Raw genomic sequence first — 22,627 nt, forward strand, 5'->3', positions numbered from 1 at the left:
GCTGAAAGTGTCATTTTGTGTGTGGAAAGGAAGTGTGTGTGTGGAAGGCTGAGTTGCTGTGGAGTTCCGGTTTATTCAGTAACGACGCAGGCACGGCTGACTATTAAAGAGCTACAGAGGGAGAGAGATGTGTGCTATCTAAGCTCACCGCAGGTCTGCATAAACAAATAGGATTTATGTGCAGTGGCAAACAGAGAGAGAAGCTCATTGGGGTGAGAAAAACAAATCAGTCATTAGGATGCCACATACGGTTTCTTTGTCATTCTAGCTCATACCTCTATAGCGCTATAGTGTACACACATTGTTGTTTTTGCCACTTGGAACGACAGCGACTTCAATCAATTCCATCTAATCGACAAGTGAACCATAACCACAAGATGTCAAACCATTGTCCCAACATCCGGTCTTTTCTTTTTTTGTTATGCGGAGACGTTGTCTCTAAAAATCCAACATAATGTGACTGTAAGAATAAATACCCAGACACACACGCAAAAGGATCACGTCACACCACGATGAGAAAACCAAAGTGTCTTTATTATAATCAACATGCAGATTACAGAAAACTATTTTCAGCTCACAGATGAGTGTCTATCACACACACTTTTCTATCCTCCCAAAACTCTTTACAATGTAAGAAGGTTATTAAGAAATTATTACAATTATTCAGTTGTTAAGTTACATTTAGCAAAATCTCAAATATATTTGTAGAAAAGAACCCCGAACGCCCAAAGCAACCCCCCCAATCTCAGACAAATGACAGAGATACTTTATTTTGTAACTAGCAAGGGCCTATGAGAGATTGGAATATAAGAGAGAGGTGAATAATGCATGCATTTATGCAATACACTAACAGGAACGCTACCATTTCCATAAATAACATTTGCAATGCTAAATCCAGACAATGCAGGTAATGCAGTCTCACTTTGTCTTTTCTACATACAGATCTTTTGGTCTACGTACTTGCTAGTTATCTTAATAAGGTAGGAGTGTCATTTCATTCAGCAGGATATGATCTGAGTCTGCATGCTGTTTCAGAAGACTTCTCTTATTTCTATAAATGCTGTTCCAATATACAGTATATAGTAATAATTTTCCCAGGTGAAGCCATTGAGGCCAAACATGCAATAGTCATCAATGGAGAAGTTCAAAATGTTTCACCAGAACAAGCTAATTCTCTGAGCTAGACTACTGTATGTAGCTTTGTTGTATGTGTGTGTGTGTGTGTGTGTGTGTGTGTGTGTGTGTGTGTGTTGGATTCTGTGTGTGTGCTTGTGCTTTTGGACGCTGTGTGTTTATCATACAGTACTAAAATGTGTGTATATATAGGATGTGTTTATCTGTATGCGGAGTGGTGTATATGCTCGGACAGTCCATTGTCAGGGGCTGAAGGTTCTCGTGGACTCGTAGTCCGACATGCACTTCGGTTTAATTCCTTTTGCGTTGTAGTAATCCACCACCTGGTTCGGGACTTCGGCCAAAACGCTCTTAGCCAGGGCGGCTGGGGACGCCTGCAAACACACACACGCACACACATCAAAAAACTTTTTGAAAAAAATAACTTGAGTTAGCAGAATACGGAGGAAAGAAACAACCCAAAAAAGAAAAGAAAAGAAAGTCTAAAATAATACGCAACTACTCCATTTAAATTCAATTAAATTCTAAATTATGTATTTATTACATTATTTATTAGTATATTTATTATGTATTTGTTCATTTAGATTTTGGAAGCCTTCAAACATGTATGCTAAAATGTATTTTCCTTGCAAAAACTCAATGGAAAAAGTGACAAATCATTTTGGAAAGCCTCTGTGATACTGTGGATGACCTCTTTACTTTCTGAGCTGCTTGTCATCAGAATGCATGTAGTACAGTCGACTGTCACGCACACATCATTCAAACACTTTTTAAACTTTTTCTTTTGATAACGATCGAGTATGTCCTCCAGATTTGAGGGAAGATTGGAGATTATTTTTTTATATTTTTGCTACACATCACTAATGCAAAGCAAGCACCTTTTCATAATCAACAGTTAAGATGTGAAGAATGAGTTATGAAGCTCATTTTGTTGGTTCATATAAAACTGACATTTTGTGGATGAAAGACCGCCGCCTAAGAGATGTGAAGATTACACTTTAATCAGTTTTAAAAGTTAATTAAACATTTGATTCCGTCAAAACATATTGTAAAACAGAAAATGTACTGAAGAAGGAAATATATTCTTCTTCCAGTGCATACATGAGCACACAAACATAGAGCCGGCCACTCGTCGGCATGCATGGACATGTGCCGGGGCGTTCACACACACGCACACACGCGCACACACTTCAAAATCCTCAAAGTCAGAGAGACTGCTGTACTCCGTCTCACATAATTCTCCGAGACAATGCACCATCAAAGTGCACCCTCCCAACCTCTTCCTCCCTTCTCCTCCTCTCATTTCTACCCTCCCTCCCACTTTCTCTCCTCTGCTCCTATCTACCTGTTATCCCCCCACTCTGCCTGTCACCCAGCAGCTCCGTCCTGCTAATCCCTTCTGAAAAGAAACGACAGAGCAGAAAATCACCTCTCCACCTTTGTCACACACTCCCTGGCTCCCTTTTGTCTTTAGCTCTGGTCTCCTGTTGACACTCCACCACGACCAGTGGTCCGTCTATCTCCCCCCACTCCGCTCTCCGACATCCCTCCGACGTTCATTCTCCAATTCTCCCCTCTGCCTGCCTCTCTGTCACAGTATACTTTTAGTCATCCTCCGTCCTCCTTTCTCCATCCTCCTTCCTTGCTCTTTAGATGAGAAGTAATTGGTTAATTTCCCAGCCTGTCACAGACCAAACTCACCATAACAGACTCAGCCAAACACATCCGGTCAAAGCCGAGCGAAATTAATGCCACCAGAGAAAGATGTATCCGCGCACACACATGCACACAGACAGACGGAGATAGCAGAAAGCAGATGATGTGTTTTGACGAGCACAGCAAGCACATTACGCCCACACACTCGCTGTCCCTAATAGACAGCAATTCTCTCCCACACACACACACACACACACACGGACACACACAAACACAAACAAGTCATTCCCAAGTGTGTGTAGTCACTCTCTATGTCGAATACTCAAATTGTTCCTTGCAAAGATAACTACGCCGCCACTGTTGACAGGGAACTTTTTAAATGCCCTTGCTGGTCCACTCCAAAAGAAACAGACAAGTTTAAACATTTTGATTCCATATTTGCTTCGATTCTGAAAAAAAAAAAAAAAAAAAACTCCAATCACTTTAATGGTTTGTTTTAGGACTATATGTTACAGCAGCTTATGTCATATGATGATTCATATTAGCTCTGCAGTAGTTGCTGATTCTGCACGAGTGCTAACCTCTGGTGCTCGTGAGACACGAATCTCTTCATATATATATATATATGATATCATTAAAATTACATTAACATTTAGAATAGAAGTATTGATGGTTGAGTTATTCATCATCCACTGTGCCGCATGCCCACTGCAGAACAAAGCGCAGTAGCTGTGGTTTTTATGCCCGTCTTATGGGACCAGCGATAATTAAGGAAACAGCAAGCAGGTTTCTTTTGGCCCCGGGCCTGATCCAAATCCTTTAATATTGAGTATATATTGAGACCTGTGCTATGCTGGTAGACTGGGTACCTTCATTGAAAGAAAGACGTAACATTAAAGCTGGCTTTTTATTTTCACAGAGGGCTCTAATTTTGCACATGGACTGAACAAGCGCTGCTCTGAATCGTTTTTCATCAGTTCTCTGACGACAGAGAGAAAGACAGATAAAGGGATTTGTAAAAAAACAAACAAAAAAATGAACGTTGAATCAATAGGACCTCAGGTATTCGTTTCAAGTAAGTGACACTTATATCTCACTTTCACTTTGTGACTTTAAAATAAAATGTATAAATATTCCTTAAAGTTCTCACTCTCTTTTAAGCTGCTACCACCCCCAAACCAAAAGAAAACTCTGGCAGCTGCTGCAATTATATTGACTGGGGACAGACATAAACACACCCAAGCAGAAAAATCAACACCTAGTGCAAAATCCCCTCCTCCACGTACGTGCTTGAAGTCCTTGAAGGGGACGAACTGAACGATGTCACGGAGGACAGGCTCGCCCTTGGGCGAACGAAGGATCCCATCGTCCCCATCCAGTATCTGCATGTCTGTGAAATCGGCGTTGCCCACGCCAACGATGATAACCGACATGGGCAGGTGGGAGGCGTGCACAATGGCCTCCCGGGTGTCCGCCATGTCGGTGATGACGCCGTCGGTCAGGATGAGCAGGATGAAGTATTCCTGGGGGGACAGGTAAATGAGGAGGTTGGAGCTGAGAGGGGAGGCGTTTGTGTGTGGCATCAGGGAAGGGGGAATAAACCTTCTAAGGAATTTAGGTTGTGAAAGTTGCTCCTAGTCAGAAGCTAATTTGAATAAAACTCATTCTAATCCACTAGAGAGCCACAGAGAAGCAGGAGGCATTAAGCAAAGAGGAATTTGGGCTCCAAAATTTACGACTGGAATTAAATTAATATCAATCCCTCGCTCCATTCTTTTCTATTTTGCTCATCTTGTCCCATCTTTTATCTGCTCCGATGACTCACTTTTTATCAAGTCACTTCCATTTGTGTGTTCCTCTCCCAGTGCATACTGCAACAGTCACAACAGCGACTTCTTATATTTTAATCTTTTCCATTCTCCTGCTCACCATGGCCTCTTTGGTGTGCATCTCCTCTGAAGCAGAGGAGGCCACTTTCTGGATTATCGGGGCGATGTTGGTGGGCCCGTACAGCTGGATCTTAGGGAGGCAGTTCTGGTACGCCTCCACCACACCTTGGATCCCTGAAACACACAAGTATGCAGAATCTTTTAGCTGCTCGCTCATTTGTCCTGCTGTCCACCTGTCCGTTTTACTGCATCGCACTGACCTCGCAAAGTCAAAGTTCTTGCACTCGCTAAAGTATCTGCTAAAACGAATCAGATTCTGTGTATGTGATTGCACTCCAAAGTGACTGGGCATTTTTCAAGGAGCACTCCCTTATAGTCCACACAAACATGCCGTGCGCGCACACACCGCCGCGGCAGGGACGACAGCAATGTGGGGAGAAGAGCACAAGAAGCCCATTTCACACATACAGATTAGTGTTGTTTTTCTCTGTATCCCAGAGCCTGAAATATTTCCTGCAGCCTTGTAACAAATCTCCCAGCTGCATGTGTGTTTGAGTGCATGCTGTCAGTGTGTATTTTTACGTGTGAGTGGAGGAAACAGAGGGAGGGAAAAGATACAGAGGGAGAAATATGGGAGTGACAGCGAGGGAGAGATGAGAGGCAGAACGATGATACTGTAGGACTGCTTTGGTTGTGTGATGCATGGAGGTGCACGGGGAAGTTTCTGCGAGCCAAAGTGTCTTTGTGAGCAAAGGAGAAGAGGGTGTGTACGCTTGCAGCTCACCGGCACATTCAGGATTGTCCTCGTCAAAGTTCACGGCGAAATCGTGTGAGACCTTCAGACGGGGCAGAAAACACGGGGCTTTTTACTGCCACAGCACAACAAGCACTCAGCGCAACATGTTCAGTCCAATTTACAAGTTGACAGATGCATTCTCTTTTCATGTTGATCAAAAGCAAGCTGTGCCTCCGAAAGAGATCTAAAACCTAAACTAACCATGACCCCCCCCGCCACCCTTCGCTAGCGATAACACACATACACACATCCCACCTTGAAGTCAGGCGGTATCAGGGCTCCGAAACCAAACGCAGGGAACATTTTATCACTGGTGAAAGAGAGAGACATGTAATTAATTATAAAACGGGGAGAATGGCACAGAGGACAAATAACGGACAAAAGCTTTAGATTTCTTTTTTTCAGAGCACAGAGAAATCCCTTCATGCAGGATATAATCAGAGATTCCTCGGAGGGAAAATCTAATGGGCGTGTGCTTCGTTGTGTGCGTGCGTCAGCAGTAAGTGAATGATGATTGATGGAGCGGACTCTACCTGTCATAGTCTTGACAGATCTCCCCGACAGCTACCAGCGCTTTGAGGTACTCGTTGGGCTGGTAGGGGTGGATGTAGTGGAGGGAGCAGCTGTTTCTGGGGTCCCCATTGGACGCAGTGAAGTCTATCGCCACCTGGGACAGAGACACATACACACTCACACAGCATGAGTTGGCACAAACAGACATCGGCACATAAATATTGAGGAGATTAGACTGTATATGATGGAACGTACTGTGAACTGAATCTGGCAGCCTCCCATGATGTAATCCAGGAAGGAATACATTTTGATGATCTGTCAGGAGGAATAATTTAAGTTTAGGCTTTAAGTCGTGTATTTGTATCGGATGTAAAGATACACAGTGTTTATTGTCCCAAGGGGATGTGTTTCTCAAATCGGTGCATGCTTGTTTCCACATGAAACGCATACATACAATGAACATATGCATATGTTTTTATGTAAGGCACCACATTTACCCATCCATGTTCACCAGAAGATTCCTTTCAGTGCACATGGCAGAAAGGACGAGGATCCTTGGAAAGTACTCAGAGCTTGAAATGATTGCTAAAATGATCAGACAATTAAATGATTTATGAAGAAACCTCGAAAAAAGTTTATGGTTTACAAAATGTGAGGATTTGAATCTGCTCTTTTCTCTCTGCATTGTATCATAGAATGTTTATAATATTATCTAGGAATGATGTTGGGACAAAAACAACTGAATATCCACCTTCAGTTTGGGTAAAGGTGTTGGTCTTGGAATTTTGAAAACTATCTGACATCTAATCAACAGGTAAATAATACTGAAAATAAAGGAGCAGGGAGAAGGAGTCAACTCTAGTTTCTTCAGCATATACAGCAGTGTTCTCCAGGGCTTGGTACCGGGACCATTCATTTTGTATATTCACAGTCTCTGGAAGAAGGTTACCAAAGCAAAGTTCCACTTCTATGCAGAGGATACTGTGATCTACTTATCTGACACCCCACTGACCCAGGCTCAGCTGCAGTCATCTTACTGAACAACGTACCTTGAGTGATTTACACACACAGCCTTCAATCTATCTGCACTTTACAATGCCCTGAGATTGAGTCTGTATGTCAACATTACTACTACATTCATCAAAATTGATGAGTCTATTTCGTTTATCTCTTACATTCAACGACAGTGGTCTACCTTTGAGGGCATAAACAGACTTGTTGAAACACATTCCACTGTATTCTTGTTATTTAAATTACATGAACATGATATTGTGTTACATCACCTTACAGTGGTTGAGAATGACAACACCAGAGTTTCTGTAATTCTTCTTCTTCATCTGATATTTAGGGTTGATGCACTCCCATTGGATCTGGGAAAACACAGTTATGTCAATAGTGGTGTACACTGTATATACACAGCACACAAACAAGAGAATATTAGAAAATGCTCTGAAGCGCAAAAGTAATACGGATAAAAGGAAAGAAAAAAGGAAATCGTTTGACTGGACAAAGATGCAAATTTGACCTGCTCTAGCAAAATAAATGAAACCATCATTCAGTGCATAAACATGATTAATTTATTCTTTGAATGTCCAGGTGTCTGAGGATGAATTTCCTTACCTGTTTGCCCTCTTGCTCTGCCCTCATCTCCTTAAACGTCGTCTGAAACTCCCCAATAAAGTCATGTTTTCCATTGGAGTCCCAGTCCCAAACCGTGCACTGTAGCAGACACAAACACACACACACATTCATACACTTGGAGCACAGCTGCATCACATTTACCTAAACACACACACACACACACACACACACACATGCACTCCCAGGCATGCAGGGAAATGCCATGCTGAATGATTGATAAGGCGGTGTTAGTGGGGGGGCAATGGAGCGGTGAAATATTAATCCGAGGATGCTGAGAGGGACGCATTTTAAGAGACAGCTGATGTGTGTGTGTGTGTAATAGTTTGTTTCTCTCATAGAGCTACTAGACAAGATAAATGACCTCAATCAGGCGGGGGTCAGCGGGCCAAGGCCACGCATGACAAGAGAAACAAGCCGTTTTGAAAGGTGACTGAAGACATCTGACAAAAGCATCCATAGGTTGTCCTGCCGAGAACAATCAATATGATTCAATAAAGTTTGTCGATAGAGACACACTAAGACAGGCACAGTAAAATCCACTATATATCCACTATATATATATATATATATGCAAAGGATAACTGGCTATGATTGGGTAATTTAACAAGAGAGATTTTTGACCTTTACGTCTAAGGTGACCCTGTAACTAGCGATCAGAACCAATGCAACAAGGCTTGATTAAAAACAATGACTAGCTGTAATCCCCTTATTTCCTTCCTCCCACTTAAGCTGTTGAGAGCCTGCACCTGAATTGTGCGTGTGTGTGTGAGTGTGTGTGCGTGACCATCTGTGCATTGTATGCGCGTTTGGGTCCCCGACAATAATATCTGTGAGTGAGGGAGTGAGCGTTTGCCTTCGTAGCCTTGTTTCCACTTCAAGTTGCTGAGAGCCGTGCTGGAGAGTAATGAAAAAATGAAGAACCTCTGTTCCATTCGCTGAATACTAACTGACGAGGGGAGGAAGAGAGGGAGAAGCGGGCAGAAAAGTGGAGAGGTGTAGAAATGGGTGAGAAGAAGTACAAAGGAGGAGGCTGAGAGACACTGCGGTGGAGGGTTATGCATTTATGCATTGGTCAGTTAAGGTCCTGGTGAAAGAAAGCACTGGTCTGAATAGAAATCTTTGCCCTGCCATTTCTCACTAAGCGCTGATGCTTCAAACAGGTAGCCCTGGAAACCATAGCCAATGGTGTGCGTGTACATGTGCGAGTGTGCGAGCCCTTTCTCCTGCTGTCAGGAACCATGCAGAGTTAAGATGCCTCTGAATATTTAATGAACAAGCTCATGTTTATTCATAGGAGGAATATCTGTTCGCAGCTGATGTACGTCCGCCACTTTAGCGCACACACACACTCACACACACACACACACGCTGATCTAGTGATCTGGTGAGTAAAAAGTGAGAGTTTAAAATGACCACAGAGCTCCTTCACACCTGTCAGGCTCAGAACACACGACCTGAACTCGTGGCTCTGAATAGGAAATGAAAACCATTTTGGATAGAATGCACTTTGCTTGAAAAATAAATAAATAAATAATCACGTTTTGTATGTTGTGGACGAGAAGTCAAACGTCTTGGGGGAGAAAAAAAAAAAGATCTGCGGGCACTCAGGTGCTTTCTGCCCTTGGTTCTCTAAATGTGCCCACGGGGAACTTAAATAATAAAGTGAGCTGTGGTCAAGGTTTAGCCACTCTAAGATTGTCGGATATTGTGTTTTGTGTTGAGAGATAAAAAAAAAAAAAAAAATGTTGCTACTACTACTACTACTGAAGTAGTTTTGGTTGCACACTCACCTTTAGCTCCCTGTCATGGTCTCCACTGCAGAGTGTGTTCAAGGAAACTTTGAAGGATTTCCAAACTGGGCTCAGGTTGTTCATAACCGTCTGTTCACATTCAATACAAACAGACATCGCATTTATTGTTAATCACAGATCTGGAGCACTTGTGGAGAGGTGGTTACACATTCCAGGTATGTTGCTTTTAAAAAGCAGTGCTGCTGGAGTAGCTAGAGCCGCCAGAGACCACGACACATAGATTCATAAAGATTCTGTCTGTAATTTGATGTGGAATTTGTGTAAGAATTCAAATTGTGCAAAATAATATTTGACTCTTGCAAACGGTTTTGCCATATGTATTTAAGTAAGTTTAAGTTACTGCGTCTCTCTGTATCTCCTGCATGCTTGTACGTAATTACCTCGGTTCGGTGAACGAGTGACTCTGTCCCGTCCTCATTTGTTCGAAAGATCTCCAGGAAAGGGTCTGACTTGCTGAAGAAATCCTTCAGAGAGAAAACACGCATGTCAGCCATTCCCTCTGAACAGCCTGTGAACGTCATGATTCATTCATACGTAAACAGAATCAGCGTTTCGCCCCCTTTCTCCCCCTTCCCTCTGTTCTCTCCACCCCTCTCTTGTTTTCGCCCTCTCCAATTTATCCACCACTCCCCTGCTTTCTTCCATCTTTGCCCCAGGGGACAACTGTTTGGATTAGTCATCCGTGGCCGTGCGTGTGCCGAGGCTGAAAATTAATATAGTTATCTGTGTGGTGTGGTGGGGTTGTTGAGATAAAAGGAGGATATTGGAGAAGGGGAGGGTGCCCAACTATCTCAGCAGGTCTCAACTGTACTTCTGTGTATTGTGTGAGTTCCTTCATCGTCATCAAATCCCACAGGCCCACACACACACACACACAGGCACCCAAACCCGTATCTGTGATACTAATTCCTTACAAATATGAAGAGGGGACTTAAAATGTTTTAATACTGAAGTGCACGTTAACAGCACGAACCTTGTCGTCGAGCTTACGAGCGCTGAACGAGAGTTCAACGTAATCATCATTACCCGACAGCTCCTCTGCTGTCACCTATACGGGGGTGATATTGGGAGAGAGATAGAGAGCCAGACAAATGGTGGAGGGAGGTGAGAGAAAATGAGATGGAAATGAGGAACAGAACAGATTGAATGAGCAACATCATCAAATTAATTATCTCCAGAGCGTCTCGGTGCGAGCGGGAGTGTGTTCGTGATAAGGGGCTGACGCTCGGAGAGCGGCGTCGTACCATTATGGAAGACTTCCCAGCCGTGTTCCCCTGTTTGAGCAGCGCTTTGGTCAGTTTCCTCTGTGAGACGATCTGGAACAAACAGGAACAGGAACACAGCTCACACCTTAAATTTTCTGTTTGATTTGACTTGATTTTTTATTTGTCTCAGACAAGCACAGCCACCAAAACAAACAGTGAAAGAGAAAAAAAAATATGACACACTGTGATGAAGTGGCTGAAAGAAGCAGAGCTTATCAAGTTCACATTGTTACATTGTCATATAACCTCAAGATCCATGAGAACTTTAATCTTTTTAATCTTTAATCTTAGAAGATTAAAACATTCAATTTCAATATGAAACTGAGCCCTGATTATAAACATACTGACTGAATAAAATCCTTTTAAAAAATGTATTTAATTAGCTGTCATGTTCATTGTGACTGATCACCCATCATTTGGATGTTGCTTGACAGAAACTTATTCCAGGCTTTAAACAAAATATGACCCGTTTTGAATTTAATTAGGTCCCAGAACTTAAAAATACTGGATTTTAAGAACAAAGGATTTGTATGACCAAGGTACCATGAGCATGATGAACCAGCCCTATAACTCTTTTTTTGTAAAGTGCAAATCTTTTGTAGAGTGCTTTTATATGTATTTCCCCTCAACAGAACCGGACCAATATGGATCAACAAGAGCATAGTCAATATTAAAAGTTATTTCTGATCTAAAACATGTTTAATTTATAACACCAAGAAACTTAATTGTTTCTGTTTAAAAGGTCACTTTTGCCGCCTAGTGTCTCCCTGTCACGTCTCCTTAATGTTAGCACACAATTACCTACTGTACTCGCACGTTCGACGGACACACGACAGCATGTCGGAGTCACCTTTCTCACTAACTGTCAAATGAAATTTGCACCGGCTCGTCATCCTGGTTTTGATGTGCCAACACCTGAGAAACCATGGCTCGTCTTCACCTACAACCATTTAGCTGAAGGCTGCCGAGGTCACCGAGATGCTTTGGGAAATCACACAAGCTAAGGAGAAAAAAGGCAACGGGCAAAACAATCAAAAAAAAAAAAAAATCAAAAAAAAGTGTTGAAAAAAAAAAGAGTGTTGATTCTCAGTGGGATCTGTAGCACTAGCAGTACTTTCAGATTGTGTTATTTTTCAAAGATTAAAGGTGATGCACATGAGTTTTGCGTTTGGGACTGCTAACTGGAATTACAGTACACACCTACAGGTTTTTGTGTGAAGGAGATGCTAAGACTGAAAGCTTGCACATAAGTAGGGTGTTTTGAAGATTTAAACATAATCGCAAATAGCAAAAAGGAGGAAGTAAGTCACATTGACCATTTTGTGATAATTTAGTGTTCTGCTGAGAAACCTTTGGACCTTAGGACCTCTGGACCTTAGACCAGCCATCTAAATTCACTAGATCCTAAACCGATCAAGTATCTGTGGGATGCACTGGATACACAAGCCTGATCCACTGAGGCCCCTCCCCTCAACACATGGGACCCAAAAACCACCAATAACAACATTCTATTGCCAGAGACCAAAGGACATCCTCATCCTCAGAAGGTCCATGTCCATTCTCTGATGAGTCACAACCCAGCACACAGCAGTAGGAAGGTGGTCATAATATTATGCCTGATCAGCCTGAACAATGTTTTTTGTTTTACCTAGTTTTTCCCTAGAATGTGTAGAATAACATCCATTCTGAGTTGTGTTTGTGTTCACTGGGGTAATGACAGTCACATTAAAAACTCCTAAAACCACAAATAAAACCACAGGATCATAGCATAAACCTTTCATTTAGAGGATTTCAGATCTGTCACTGTAAGGACCGTACACAGATTTGGCACTTTTGCATTTCACTTAAATAATCCAATAGCACCCAACCTGTTGTTACTCACACCCAGACAAAATGCTGGCAGCGTCCTATTTCAGTAAACCGCCTTCCTCTTTGGTGTCAGTGTTTGGCCGTCTATTGTAAATCCACCAGCTTTACGCAGCTGATAGCCTCTCAATGAGAAGCGAAAATAAACACTTCAAGCAGACTGGACCCTAGGGCTACGGGATGTCGTCGTTGCTCCATTTCCTTCCACTCAGTGTAACACTGGATGCCATTTTCCCTGAAATCGACTTATATTGCTCGCTAATGAGCACCACTGCAATAACAATTTTCTTCTTAAACGCTCTTGGACATCAAGGCATGTAAATAAAGCAGATATTTAGCTATTGATTACAGCTGCGTCGTTAAGAGTGACAACAACCCATTACAGGTTAGTCGTTCTGACCCAGTGCGCAGCAAATATTTCGTCAGTGTCGGCTAGCTCTCTGTTCTGTGTGCACGCTGAAAGATGTTGTTTGTATTCAGCCCTGGCTCTTCAAATGGGGGAGAAAAAACCTTAAGGGGATCCAAGCAATCAACACAACAATAGCCACAACAACAATTGTGTTCATCACTGACTGTATATATAGATGGACAAAGCCACAGGTTTCCTGAAGAGTGGTTCAGAAGCTCAATGTGGACGGCCAACTTGGCAGCACCCGACTTCTCCTAACTCCGAGTTATTTTAAAAAACGGGCAAAGAGGGTGGCGGTGACGCTCGCAGCTGAGGCCAAGGCAACCAGAAAATGACCTGTGTGGAAATCCACCTGTCACTCACGGGAGCCAAGCACCCTTAATTATATACAGTATAACCCTAAGCCTTGACACAACATGAATGAGTTATATAAAACCTGACTCAACGCTCCAGTGTTGTGAATGGAGAAATTAGCTTCAGAGAACAAAACTGCTCTTTGCTTTTCAGGCAGTAATAATATTTATTTCTGCTGTAAAGTAGCATTTTAACATGGAGGTCTATGATTTAATAGGAGCCCTGTGGATATGATTGACTCGCTTTTGGAGCTAGCCTCAAGTGGCCATTTGAGGAACTGCAATTTGTGGTGCTTCATTTTTCATGTTGGCACAGGAGCGAGGGACGAGGAGATACTGGGAAACTGAGGAAATTTGGAAAAAAAAGAGTGAGGAAGGATGGAAAGGAGCAAAGGCCACACCATATGTTTAGACTGAAAAGGGTTTGTAACCGTGGGGAAGCTGAAAGGCCTGTCAGCATCACAGAAACCAGATAGCCTGCTGTTGCATATCTCCGCTGTCTGCATCTGGCCATTCATCCATGAATTTGGGCAGCTGAGCTTCTAACAAGGCGCTGATGGGAGGAGTTGAGTTTGTTTGGCCACTCAGTCCAAATATCAGCTGTGTTTTTCAGGAAGGAGCGGCTTTTAAGTGGGAATCAAGGCCATTAGGTTTATCATATGCACATATAAATGCTTTGAAAGGCCTCGGGGCTTTTGCGAGTGAGGGCAGCAGAAGGACGTAGAAAGCTCAGAGTAAATGCAAATAGCGACAGTAGCCGACCTCAAAGTGAATAGATCGCATTAGGATGCAGTTCACGGCTAAAAGTGGCTTCTCACTCCGATTAAAGTTTATATTGCCCGATACATACGTTTAACGATCTGAACACATACTCCCCGTGACCCGTCTGTAATCCCCAAACAGTGCGCTCAAGCATACGTAACTCTGAAACAGACTGGCACGCTCTAGACTGGTAAACAAAACACGTACCGTATGTCATATGCACGTTTAATGGAGTTTGCTGGTGCACTCACAGATGCACGTAACTGCCTTCCCTTGGTGCATTCACCTGTGCAAGGTATCTCTCTTACGGTAAACTCTCTCTTGCATGGGACGTGCACTACACATGAGCCTCTATCACATGCACCACTTAGTAACTCAGTGACCCACGGAGCACGGCTTATAAGACAGGGGAGTGTTTATGAATCATATATACAGTAAAAGTGTGAGATCGTAGGAAATGTGCAGAAGAAGAAAGGCTGCTCTCTTACAATTCACCGGTCACACCACTCTTCCCACCACATTGCAACCAGTTAGAAGACACACTGACCTGCCCTAAGGTGCACTCCATGGCTCCCAGGAAGTCAGCATCACGGAGGCCGTTGTTGCCAGAGCTGATGTCGTGAAGCTCAAAGCGGAGCCTCTGGACCTCCTCGAAGTAGTAATCCACCAGGAAGACCTTGGAGAAGACTGGGCCGCTGCTGCTGCGGATCACCTCTGTGCGGTCCACCTGAAAACATGCATGCGGGGAGTGAGGTGAGCGCCGACAGCGGCTGTCATGAATCGTTCACTTTATTATAGAACCCACTCCAACCATTACTTTTTAACTGGCATTTAAAATAGACTGTTAAGTGAACATGAGCTATTGGACTGATATCATTTAAAGAAATTCAAAACACAGATCTAATAACCTATAGAATTACTATTTTCCACTTACCTAAAGTAAGACTTTGTTCATTTATGTATTTATATATATACATTATAAATAAATAGATAAAATCATGTGATACTGAAAATACATATTATTGACTTATAATTCACAAATTTTGTATAATATGTATAAAAACATATTGTATGAATATAAATATAAAAATGTAGCATTTCATGAGACCGTTCTATATTACTATTGGCGGCTTCACTTTAAATTGAGGTTTTATGAGGTTTCCAGAGTGGGCTTAAGGATGAAAATCTCTGCTCTGCATTGATTGCAGACCTCGGCCCATTCCTTTTCAGATCTGCGGCAATTACTACAAATAGCCGTTGGCACCCTGTTTACACTCATCAACTTGAGAACTGCGAATATCGATTCTTATTTGAAGCCTGAAAATCCCACACGTTGTTTGACTACACACTATTCGACTGTAGCTGTGACACTGATCTCGCCTTTTCTTCTCTCTAACTGCCTGACACAGAAGGGATTAAAAACGGCAAGTAAAAGTCTGCGGTCCGTGGCCGTCGACAAAACCTACATCGAACGCGGGCGGCCGCGGCTGGGTCCCTTTTCTTGTCCCTTTAACGTGTCGGCACACGCACACAAACGGAGTGAGGAGTGAGTGCACTAGACTCGACAAACACGCACATTTTGGCCTTTTTTTTTGTTTTGACACTTTCCTCAATAGGTTGGCAACTCATTAGAGCAAAAAGCCTAATGAACACACAAACACACACTCAGCAGGACTACTGAACACTCCCTCCCTCAACAATTATCCAATTAACGGACTTTGAATCTGATAGGCAGTGATAACATTTGTCCATTTCCACACTCAAGCAGTGTGACGCACACACAAAAAAATCTCTCTCACACATACACACATACACACACAAAGTGCGCTGCGCCGAGTCTCCAAAGAGTGAGTAATGCTGCACTGTGTTCTGAGCACTTGATCTCGAGCCCTTGTGGAAACAGAATACGAGTGGTAGTGTAGTTTTCGTGCTCGTGTCCGTGAGTGATATGTGTGAATCTTGCACATGTACCGAGTGGGTCACTGTAGCACTGGATGTGTGAGAAACCGCACGGATGGGTGAACGTGAAACAAAAATGAAAGAGCCACTTCTTAGCCAACTCCTCTGTGCTCCTGCGAACTTCAGGCAGCACACACCGCCGCCGCCGCCACCGACGGGGTGAGGCTTTGGTGGAGATGGAGTGTTCTGTAGAGCGGGAAAATCCATTTGAGAGCAGCTGGGTGGTAATATGAGGGGAAGTGGGCCGCTTGCCTAAAGCAACACCGGTTATCTATTTCCATGCCTTAACCATTTATTCTAGGAAGAGACTGTTTCGCACTCCCCCGAACTTCAAAATTCTCCCTCTTGTCTTGAGGGGATGAGAGCACCTTTTTCATATCAAAGTGACAAAAGCATTTGGATAGTTAAATGTAATACATCCAAAAAGTTCAGATTTCCCTTGAACTACATTACTAGAACTAGCATCCATAATTTATAAGAACTAACGAATGTTAGCGGCACAATCACAGCTCTGCGTGATAGCGCACGCCTTTGATTGCACACAGTCATTTAGTGAAACATGAATTCAATGACATGCTTGAATTAGTGTTGTCTGCACATAAATTCATAAAGCTTCTATTACGGGTTTCTAATAGAACTTGAAGCGACGAAGAAACTCTTTACAGCGTGTTTCAAGGGTGACTGGCAACATCGGGTCAGGGACGTGAGGTGTGGAGTATGAAAGCAATGCGGATAAATACAATAAAGGAATCTCAGAGGCATTTCTTCCATTGAAACTGACAATGAAGACGGGATCAGTCACACATTATTTTTTTCCAATGCCAGTCATTAACTTAGGAATGTTTATAGTCTCTAGAGACTCGTATTACAAAAAAAACAAAAAATCTAATTCATAACGAGTATACTGAATCATCAGACTGACGCAGACACCTGCAGCTATTCAGCGTCTACATCAGGCATCGGGCGATTCTCTGTTGATGACCTAAACTGGCAGGGTCCACCTTCACCCTGGGGACACGTTTACTCGAGGCTGCACCTTTCACTCGTGATCCCGCCGCCCCGGTTGCCGTACCTCGAACCACTGGCCGTGTGACTGCATCTTCAGCACCACGCACGGGTCGGGCTTGGAGAGGGCGTCGCGGTCCGAGATCCCCCGGCAGGCCACTCTCAGCTCCACTTTGGTCAGGCACGGGGAGCTGATGAAGCCCAGCGTGGCCTCCGCAGACTCATAGATGTTGCTCATGCTGTCACACCGTCGCACACTGAAAAATAGATAGATAGATAGATAGATAGATAGATAGATAGATAGATAGATAGATAGATAGATAGATAGATAGATAGATAGATAGATTATAGATAGATAATACAGTACATTACTGATCCCATGTGCTGCAGTTCATCTGAACTGTAGTTTTTCTTGACATTAGCAGACGCAGAGGCCCTGACTAAGCAGACAGCACTCAAAGTGTTCAAGGTCAGGACTCTGAAGCCACTAAATATCAAGCAAGGTCTCCAGATGCACATAAATACACATGCATTATGCAGCATAAACACCAACGCTCACACACACACCCACACACACGACTGTGTATTACACGTGCTAATGCATGCACCCATTTGGAAGTGTGCATGCAGACTTACACCAAAGATGCACATCAAAATTAACATATGTACACACACACACACACACATCCACAGTGAACTCTGCTGAGTAACGAGAACATACTCTCCTCAGGTTTCCACAGACTGTATAATGTTCACGGTCCCTAAATAGAACATTGTCAAGCATCTAATCACTGCGACAAAGCCCTTTTCCCTCCCTGATAACGTGGAATTGTTAACCCTCGGTCACGTGACAATCAGGGACGCTTTGTGGCAAGGGTGTGACGCATAATCACAGCAGAGCCTAATATCGTTGCTGCTTTTTTTTTTATTATTATTATTATTTTTTTTTTATTTATGGGAGGTGAGACTTCCTGTAGTGCAACAGCCACAAAGATAAGTAGGCAATTCCACCAGGTAATAAACTATATAAAGCGGTAAGGAGAGCAGTTCACAGGAGACATAGCGCATAAAAAAAAAAGTCAATATCACATGCACATGAGCGTAATGGATAACCACCAACCGCTCACTTGGATGGGTTCAATTATTTTCGCTTAATAAGGCCTATTCTCAGGACTGCGTGGATGTGTACAGGCTGAACTTTGATGCACCTGTCCGACTATTTACGCCTCTACGTTTTTTTTTTTTTAAACTTCCACAGACTCTTGCAAGCGCCCATAATTCTCAATGTGTCTTTGCCAATTTCCTGAGAGGAAAGTGTGGGCGTGTGCAGGGCTTTTATGGAACACTTCATCATAACAGGAAATTATTGTTGTCTTGTCCACGGTGGGAGATTAGCTCACGTCTCGCTTTTTTTTTTTTTTTCTGTTGGCATAAATTCACGGTTAGCTCCTCTAGGTTAGTGGTAAAGACTGGAAGCAGAGAGAAGCTCCTAGCCTGGTCCGACGGTGACAAAGCTGGCTTAGAAGAAATCCTGAAGCTCAGAAATGAACGTGTCATCTCAAGCTTGTTGAATCCATGGAAGATCTTAGAGTAAAAAAAGTGTAAAAATCCACTTATTATAGATGTCAATATAGGAGACACTGCAGGTGAATGGGGTAATATTTTTAAATAATAGATGTCACAGTGAAACTTCTCCAGTTGATTGCTTGCATAAATACAATCATTTTTTTGTAGTACAAGTTTTCTGTGAATTTTAAATATTTAAATATGCAAATGAGAAGCTACGTACTTAAATATGCACTAATTTGCATACATTTCCTGAACAGAAATCTGAATAATGACTAAAGTGAGGTTCAAAATTCTTGTTTCATTTTGTTAACATATTAGATTTCCAGGCATTTCCAGAGGGAATTTTGGATATCTCTTTTTTATCACTCCATAAATCACAGAATACTATCAACAGTCCCAAAAAAAATCCATTTTTTTCATGTTCTATGAGTAAAATGTTCTGAGCGGGTAAAATCAGGCTCGGGATGATATATGAAAAATCCCCTATGTAAATACCTGCAGAATGTAGTTTGGTAATCTTCTGAAAACCTTCAAAACACATCATATAATCAAATCAACGTACAACGTCAAAATATCAGATTCGGTTTTCAATAAGTTCATTCAGGCGTGAAACGTGAATGGTGAGCCTTTGCTGATCGGCGCGGCCGCCTCCACCTTCGCCTCCTTCCACCAAAGACAGTTTCCCCTCTCCCGTCCTTCGTGTCTCTTTTCCTTGACTTTTCTCGCTAATTTGAGTTGTAATTCTCTTCTCAGGGGAGGCTTCACGGCATTTTTACACTTTCTGGATTATCTAAATTAACTGTCTCTTCGCTACAGCTTCAGCTGCAGCGGTGATCAATCTTCCCGGCAAGAAGACTCCGTCTCAACACGCCGAACTGTTTCTTTAAAGTAAAAAATAGCACACTTAATAATGCAATGCAGCCACATGAGCTCTTTATACAAAGCCTTCAGTAGCCGAGGCTGGTTATAAAGCTGACACATCCTTAAACAAAACTGTAAAATTAATACTAGAAACACTGCATCACATGCATAATTGATGACGAAAAAATGTATAGATACTACCTCCGGTCCATAATGAAGCCCTGGCTGCTGCACTTAAAACGCTGGGCTAAGCCCTTGGGTTCCCTGATGTCCAGTTACTCCGGAAGGATAACCACAGTTCTGAAGAGGGTACAGTACATTCATGCTGTGGTATATAGCAAGCACAGTCCTTCGGGAGGGAGGCTCTTGGAATTGGGTCTGACTCTGACCTGAATGCCTCTCCCTCCGTCTCTCTCTGTCTCTTTGTGTGTGTTCCATAATTCATATTCCATGTGTGGTGATTATTTTTAGCTAAGCCCAGTGAACGGTCTGTGTACAGACAAACAGACGTGGACAGAGCCTCTCAGCAGGTGTGTGACTTACAACGGACCTGTGAGTGGGTGGCGTGTAGTTAGCCGCGTTTCCGCTTGTGGCCTCTGCGTACGGCGGCAGCACAATTTCTGCAAGTGTGTGTGTGTTTGCGCAAGAAGCAGCAGATGCCCGTCTGTTCCAGTTGACAGCATCTGACACTGATAGTGACGCGGGATGTGGAAGAGTTTTAGCTACTGTGTGGGAGCTGTGTGCAAGAGCGTTTTGTGTGTGTGTGTGTGTGTGTGTGTGTGTGTGTTTTTTTACAGTACAGCAAAACATCAGCTGTCTCATGCGCTGCCAGAGGTGACGATTTTCATATCACACTTCGTCACAGGATCTTGCAGTTGCTTTGTGGGAAGAAAAAAAAAATCACTTGGTGATTTGTCAAAGTCGACAACTGTTTAATGTGGATTGTTTATGCACGTTAATCGAATGGATCGCCGTGGAAGGGTTTAAGCGTCCCTGCTTTCATCAAATGTGATGTGCTCAAGATCTGTGCAGAGAATCAGAGAACATTTGACAACAAACGAATTGTATAAATCACTTAATTTACTATATTGCTCTTGATTGAAGCTGACATCAGAAAGGCAACTGTAGAAGGTCGTGTTCATTTGAACATGCTTTCAAAATGGAATAAAATCCACCCAAAAGCTCTACGTTTATCCTTGTTGTCCACCTTGTGACAGCCAGTTAGTACACTCGCGTGTGCGTGTAATAATTCACTTCAAATGTACACATGCGTGGGCTGAATGTGACAGATGTGGCATTAATGATTCAGAGGCGGCGAGGTTCACGACTCCGCCACACATTGATTAACTTAATGTTGAGATTTAGCCACCGTAAAAAGCAGTCCATCATCAAGGAGCGGGTGGCACATTATGCAACTATGTGTTGAATAATAATCAAAACTGGTGGTGAGTGTGGTGAGAGGCTCAGGTGAAAGAGTGCAAAAAGGGTGGCTGTGAAGAAATATCCAACTAGGTTCTGCAAACTTACGGCGTTATTAGAGCTGACACAGATGGAGAACCAGGGAGAGCGAGGGAGAGACAGAGGTTAGGAGAGGAGGGATTGGAAAGATAGAGAAAGAGGAAAATAACTGTATTTAGAAAAAAAAACAGGCAAGTGAGGGAGAATGAAGCAGAGGCAGGGAGAGAGAGGGGAACAGAGACTGAGGTGGATCTTCCCCTCTCTAGGGGCTTATCTTGACTTAAACCTCTCCGGGAGAATACAATTAAATCAGTGACTTTCTGAGAGTAGCCCACACTCTATTTTACAGCATTGAGAGCAAATACTTCAAGTCCCTGTAGATTTCTTTACAGTGAGATCTTGTTGACTGGTTAAAAAAAAGAATTGATAGTCTTCAGTTTTGTTTCATTCATCAGAATAATTACACTCAGCATGTCAAAAACTCCTGATTAAGAAGCTGACACTCCATTCTCTATAAAATCCATGTGCATATGCCATATATCAATCACCTGCAAGACAATATAGAAAATTACCTTGAGGATATATTCTATCTTACGCACAAGGCATGCACCATGCAGGCTGCACCTATCTCCTGCAGGGAGAAAACTCACCTCTGCGACCTGGAGAAAAGATTCGAGCGGAGCCGAAGAACTTCACCGCCGTTTACTTGACAATCACGAATACCTCACCGCCTCCGGACCCATCTCACTCTCTCTTTGTCTATATGTTCCCCTCAATCCCCCTCCACTGCGGAGATCGACCGGGTCGGCGCTGGCTGTCAAACAGAGCTGGTTTCTTATTCCCACTGCTCGAGCGCGGCGAGGAGGCGCTCCGCACGCCTGGTTTTACTCTGGGAGAAAGATGGGGAGGAGGAGGACGGTGCGCCACTTAACAGGAGTTTGTAATCCGCTGGCTCCATCGGGGGCCGCAGAGAGCGCACCGTCGTACCCAGGGACCCGGGGCATCACATCGCGGTGCATTCGCGCCATCTTGTGGTTGTCATCACTAACTGCAGCTCAAGAGAAGTGTTTTTTTTTTCCTGCTTCTCAGCTTTGATTGGCTGCGGTGCGCCTCAGCGGTTTTATAATAAGCAGTGACCGCACACCTGAGACCGCGTGGCAGTCAGGGATCACGCTGTGCTCACCCGATTCACTGGCCCACGTTAACGCTTCAAACCCATTTTCGGAAATATAAGGCAAAAAAAATAAAACGTGAGACGAAATCAAACACTACTAAAAAACTGATTACGTTTGGAATCTATTTCTTGTAATTGTTTCCCATCCTTTTCTCCTCTTCCTTCTTTCTGGAAGTGGATGCAGTCTTTTATTTTTATTTTAACAACTTCTACAGCCTATAGCTCATGTAGGCATGCAATTCCGACATGGAATTATAGCCTGATCTCCTTAGGCTTAGGCCCGGTGCCATGTTATTCACAAATTCAAGGCACCGATTTAAGAGGCAGTGCGTTTAAGAGGAGATTTTGACCGAAACGGATTTGTGTGGTTGCTTTGAAAAAGAATAATTACTTGGGCTAAAACGGACAGAACAAGCGTGTAACGAAATTTTTTCATTAAAGCCCAAATATTAGTCCAGTGTTTTGCAATTATGCTGTTTGCATCATAATTTATTCATCAGTCTCAA

The 22,627-nt window shown here is 43.1% G+C and overlaps 1 protein-coding gene across 2 annotated transcripts; it reads right to left on the bottom strand.

Moving 5' to 3' along the window:
* Positions 1–513: 513 nt before the first annotated feature.
* On the bottom strand, positions 514–21,910 carry cpne4b (copine IVb). 2 transcript variants are annotated; one of them, XM_047605892.1, is made up of 17 exons: positions 21,598–21,910; positions 21,017–21,029; positions 17,127–17,316; positions 14,643–14,822; positions 10,685–10,756; positions 10,414–10,488; positions 9,821–9,904; positions 9,420–9,509; positions 7,609–7,707; positions 7,272–7,358; positions 6,244–6,303; positions 6,009–6,142; positions 5,731–5,785; positions 5,464–5,515; positions 4,720–4,853; positions 4,077–4,313; positions 514–1,508 (listed from the first exon to the last, which is right to left on the bottom strand). In XM_047605892.1, the coding sequence occupies exons 3-17, from the start codon at positions 17,295–17,297 to the stop codon at positions 1,377–1,379; spliced, it is 1,662 nt and encodes a 553-aa protein (XP_047461848.1). In that variant the 5' UTR covers positions 17,298–17,316; positions 21,017–21,029; positions 21,598–21,910; the 3' UTR covers positions 514–1,376. The 2 variants fall into 2 exon arrangements, with proteins under 2 accessions (XP_047461848.1, XP_047461847.1); XM_047605891.1 differs by lacking the exon at positions 21,017–21,029 and having other exon boundaries at positions 21,598–21,909.
* Between the last annotated feature and the right edge of the window lie 717 nt (positions 21,911–22,627).

This window comes from Mugil cephalus, chromosome 14 (assembly GCF_022458985.1).
Source record: "Mugil cephalus isolate CIBA_MC_2020 chromosome 14, CIBA_Mcephalus_1.1, whole genome shotgun sequence".
Classification (NCBI taxonomy): domain Eukaryota; kingdom Metazoa; phylum Chordata; class Actinopteri; order Mugiliformes; family Mugilidae; genus Mugil; species Mugil cephalus.